This window comes from Loa loa (genome assembly GCF_000183805.2).
Source record: "Loa loa unplaced genomic scaffold supercont3.621, whole genome shotgun sequence".
Lineage (NCBI taxonomy): Eukaryota > Metazoa > Nematoda > Chromadorea > Rhabditida > Onchocercidae > Loa > Loa loa.
In genome coordinates this window covers 10,277-15,243 of record NW_018108801.1, presented here as the reverse complement: position 1 = coordinate 15,243, position 4,967 = coordinate 10,277, and the positions used below count along the sequence as shown (strand labels likewise).

The 4,967-nt window shown below is 32.5% G+C and overlaps 2 protein-coding genes across 2 annotated transcripts in view; both read left to right on the top strand.

Moving 5' to 3' along the window:
• Positions 1-2,152: 2,152 nt before the first annotated feature.
• On the top strand, positions 2,153-3,055 carry LOAG_12604 (zinc finger protein; the record flags this gene model as incomplete). Its single annotated transcript, XM_003148117.2, has 1 exon — positions 2,153-3,055. The coding sequence occupies one exon, from the start codon at positions 2,153-2,155 to the stop codon at positions 3,053-3,055; it is 903 nt and encodes a 300-aa protein (XP_003148165.2).
• Positions 3,056-4,842: 1,787 nt separating this feature from the next.
• LOAG_18874 (hypothetical protein) overlaps positions 4,843-4,967 on the top strand; it is a gene marked incomplete at both ends in the record, with an annotated part of 1,700 nt that continues 1,575 nt past the window's right edge. Inside the window, one exon of the mRNA XM_020451535.1 lies at positions 4,843-4,953. Coding sequence (XP_020304666.1) covers positions 4,843-4,953 — 111 coding nt within the window. The remainder of the gene's footprint in view (positions 4,954-4,967) is intronic.

Sequence of the window (4,967 nt, the reverse complement as noted above, 5' to 3'; positions counted from 1 at the left end):
TGGTCGCAAAGTTTCAATACGAGGAATTACTAGCACTAAATTTCTACTTCATTTCGACTTTTCAGCTCATTTTTCTAAACCATTTCCATGAGTATTTTATTTTGTTTTACTTCTGATACAAATATGCAAACACATCTTTAACTATCAAATCGAGATGAGTCATATTTATGAAATACCATGATTTGACATTATATTGCAAATTAGCTGAAAGAGAAATTAACCGAAAATTTCTATGGCAATATGCAAATCATTCAGTACCAATATTGTATTAAAAATCACAGGCAGGATTATTCAGTACTGTACAGATTAAAAATTCATTCAATCAGTTCAATGCAAACTATCCACCACTTTCCATTCATTCAAATATTACACCCTCTATATCACTTTCAGGATTTCTGGTCAACTTCCAGGTAATTTTTGTATACATTATATTCTTTTAATGCTTCCTGAACAAATACGGAATAGGTCACAACTAAATGACGTGTTTCATGCAGCTATTCAGAAATATTATAATACATGCTTTTAAACATTCATTTTTTCTTCAAAGCAAATTCAGCCATGTAAAAGCAATTACTAAGGACCAGGCCTAAAAAATGCAAAAATAATGTACGGATCAAAGTGGTGAAACGAAATTAATTAAACAATAACTCCTTCTAAAACAATAACATGAAATCAGTGAGAATCGTAAGGGTTGCTAATAGTATACTGTGAATACCAATGAGTAATGGTATCATGAATCGCGTTCTTTTCATCGTTACGGGATATTTCGGGAATTAGTACCTTAATGGAAGAAGACATTGTGAATTAGAAACACATTTTAATGTGTGAAATTCAAGATTAACAGAAACTGAAATTGTCCCTTTCCGGAATTTGGGGAAAAGGACTGATGATTGAATGTTTTCAAAAAATATAACAAATCACTGATTTCAGCATCACACTTGCTTTTTGCTTTGCAAAAGCAGAAGCGAAAACTGAATATGTGTTTTGTAGGAAAGTAGGAAGCAAAGCAAATATGCAATGAATTCGTTTTAAATCCGAATAATCTTTGCTCCAAGCAACTGTACGCCATGAATAAAAAACAGTTTTTTCTTTTTTTTGTGATGAATTTTGCAAAATTTACAGTAATGCTCCGATTATTTTGCAATTTTTTACATGTTATAACATTGTCTTTTTGTATTTCAATTTATCTGCAATCCTTTTCATGAGGTTTTCGTCGGGGATTAAAAGCATATCCATCAACTATCGAGTTAGAGATAGGAAATTTGAATGTAAGAGAAAAAAATATGAGAAATACTGCTAATCGTGCCGATCAAAAGTTACTTGAATCTTTGGTCGTTTAATTCCATTCAATGTGATATAAAAAGGCTCCTATTCAAACATTTCTACCATTTTAAAAATTTTGTATTTTATTTTGTTCTTCGTCATGTCGATAACACAAATCATTGGGTTCAGTCTTCTGCTTTGCGTCACTTTGGCTTATAATGAAACTTTCTCTCTACTTAACTCTGACACGGATGTTATTACCACATATCTTCATTATGCCGGTTAGTAACAAATCTCTTTCAAGAAAGCATTAACTATTATTTACTCTCAAGGAATCATTCATAACTTCAATTTATCAATCTTTGGTCTAGATACCAGCGAACATAAATAAACACGCTCCTTTTTAAGCAGATTATCTTTTTATCAAATTTGTAACTGTGCAAGTTTGCGCGAAATCTCCTTTGGAATACCTGCGGCCAATCTCAAATGTGAATAAATTGTGTTTGAGAATTGAATAAAAGATGTTCATATTATGCGAGCAATCAATGCGTATCAATCTCATTTTCAAAGCTAATGTATTTAGAAAAGTATTTACTGAATATCAAACTGCAGTCTGTGTTATTTCTTGTAAACAACTGTTCAATATGCTAATAAATTTGAATATTTTTTTCAGAATTGGCAAGGAATCACACTCATCAATATGGATTTCACCTGTTTCGTTTTCTTCCTCTTCCAACTAAGTAACACTCAAACTATCGTAAGTTCATTTAAAGTTAAAAAATAGAAGATAACGCTGCAATATTTCTAAGGTTTCAAAATTTTAACGCAGTTCAAACTTGATAACTTCATATAATTTGAGGAGCCACAAACAGAACCGCTGGATTTGTCAATGTCAAGAATGATTGAGGGGCGGATTGGACCATCAGATCTATCAGTGCCAGAAGTGAATGAAGGACAAGTGGAACTCAACGAAGTCGATCAGAATGATGCAAGCTCGTTGAACTCACAAATTCAAGAAGTAAATAGGGAACAAATAAGTATAGGAGATATGCCGAAGAAAATCTGGTTTAAGAGGCATCAAAATGAAACGTCCAACATCGAAATATTCAAAAGGAAGCATTCAGAATGTACGACTCACAAAGATGAGAAGCGGTTCAAATACGAAATATCCAAGGAAGATTTCGCTGTTCCATCGAGTACACATATCAAGAATCATACCGGTAAGAAGTCCTTCCCTCGTTCGAATTCCGCCCAGTTATGGAATCCGGATGGACATATGAGTATTCATCTCGATGAAATAGTCTCTTGTTCCGAATGCATGGTGAATTTCACCTGGTTAGATACTCCGCGTGCACATATGAAGAAGCTGTACAATTGTTCAGAATGCAAAATGAATTTCACAAGGAAAGATGTTCTGGATATACATATGAGGATTCATACCGGTGAGAAACCATACAATTGCTCAAAGTGCAAAATGAACTTCACAAGGAAAGATGTTTTGGATATACATATGAGGATTCATACCGGTGAGAAACCATACAATTGCTCAAAGTGCAAAATGAATTTCACCCAGAAAAATAATCTGAATACACATATGAGGATTCATACCGGTGTGAAACCGTACAATTGTTCTGTGTGCGGGAAAAATTTCAGACAATCAGCGCATATGAAACGTCACATAAAGATTCATGACAGTAATAGATCCAAATTCAATTGCACTGCATGCCGTAAAGCTTTCATGACGAAATCCGGCTTGAACAGACACATGAAGAGTCATGTGATGGACTGGTAATTGCATTTTGAACGAAATTAAGCATTGCTATTTTGTTGTATTTTCTATAAGTTAAATTCATTTTTCTTTATTGTATTGTTATCATTCTATTGCTTTATATACATATTAGTATTGTTCCTTTGTAGTTTCTTTATTAATTCCCTCATCTTAGTGAATAAAATTTCCCGTTCCAATGTCTACTTGCATTTTACTAAGCAGCCTTTTTATTATTAATGCATATATAACAAGCAAATAACTTACATTCTATGCATGGAATGAAAGTATAACAAAATGGAAGTTTCTGGTAGCGAAAAGGCTTTTTTCAATCACAATACTTGAAGTCTCTTATCATTTCATAGGGTTATCCATCCATTTCGTTTGTCAACTCAGTGTTCTGTTGCAGAGTTCCGTTGAAGACAATAGACATTTCAGTATCCTATTTGCAAGTAACATTTCATTCTGTTGATAAGCCATCCCATCTACGGTTTCACACCAGTGTGTTGCCGAATAGATGATTTGCATTCAATGAATGTTCCAAATCGGTGATAGATCTGATTAGACAGAACATGAAATATCAATTTTGTATTTTAAAATCATCCATACGACAATGTCTTGTTGTATTTGATACAGATAAATTGACTCAAAATACTTTCCATTTTTTAAACTTGTTATTGTGGATTTCAATTTATTAAATTATTTTGAACTGAATTTAGATGAAAATACACAGCTATTATTTTTTAATTAATTTCACATGAATGATTCATCAATTCATTGGATGAATGTGCAATATTGGTGTATTGTTAATGATCGAACATTGTATGTTTACCTAGATGCTATTATCCATGATCATTCGATCAAATAATAAATCAGTAAGCTAATTAACTAGTTTAACAGAATTGTTGGCAAAATTGAGAACAAAAAGTCAGTTTGTGAAGCTAATTAATAAATTGACGAATTAATGAATGAATTTGGTTAAATCATTCAGGGAACTGAAATAATTAAGGAAAAGTGAACCATATATATTTGAAATAAATGAAAATTTATTATAAAAATGTAAAATTTTGTCGACAAAAAGAAAGGAAAAACTATAAAAATGAACAATAATGGATAACACAGCTTTATTTTTAATTGTTTCGATGTATAAATATGTGAATCAAATCGAAAATGCTCCAATATTTGTCGGTTCTTGCAACTTTTTCAGTTGACTCATTTCCGACCAATGGATTGCCCAGCCTTGTCCAGTTTGAGCTTATTCATTCCAGTACGATTTGAGGATTTCAAGATTAGGAACTAGTTAGATCTGATTCTGAAAGGGTAAACCATCCGTCATTAAGCTGTATTTTTCAAAAATGAAATATGTAGATATTTCACTGAAAAAGAGCTGTAGTACACTGTCAATAAACTATTCATTTCGACTAGAAATGATAAAAGCGTCTGAAGAAATGAACAATCACACGATTTGGATGCATATAGTTGTCCTGTGTGCGGGAAAATCTTCACCCCATCACTGTATATGAAATGTCACATGAAGATTCATGACAGTAATAGGTCCAAATTCAATTGCACTGTATACGGTATAGCTTTCCTGACTTAATGAATATATGACAAGCAGATAAATTGCATTCCATGCATGAAATATTGTGCAAAGTGGAAGCGAATTTTTGACAACGAAAAGGCTTTTTTTTAATGACAACACCTGAAGTATCCTTTCATTTCATTCAAATATAAATGCATTCCTTTTGTGCCTTGTGATACTTGATTACGTCACTGGAAAAAAAAAGCTAATTTTTCAATCACGAATGGTTTTAATGAAAGAGTATGACAGGGAAGGTCTGTGCTTCTATACATACTATAACAGTGCCAAAGGAATGCAAATTGATAGGAATCCTCATGCTTCCATGCTATTTTACTGGCCTCATGTTGATAGACAGTT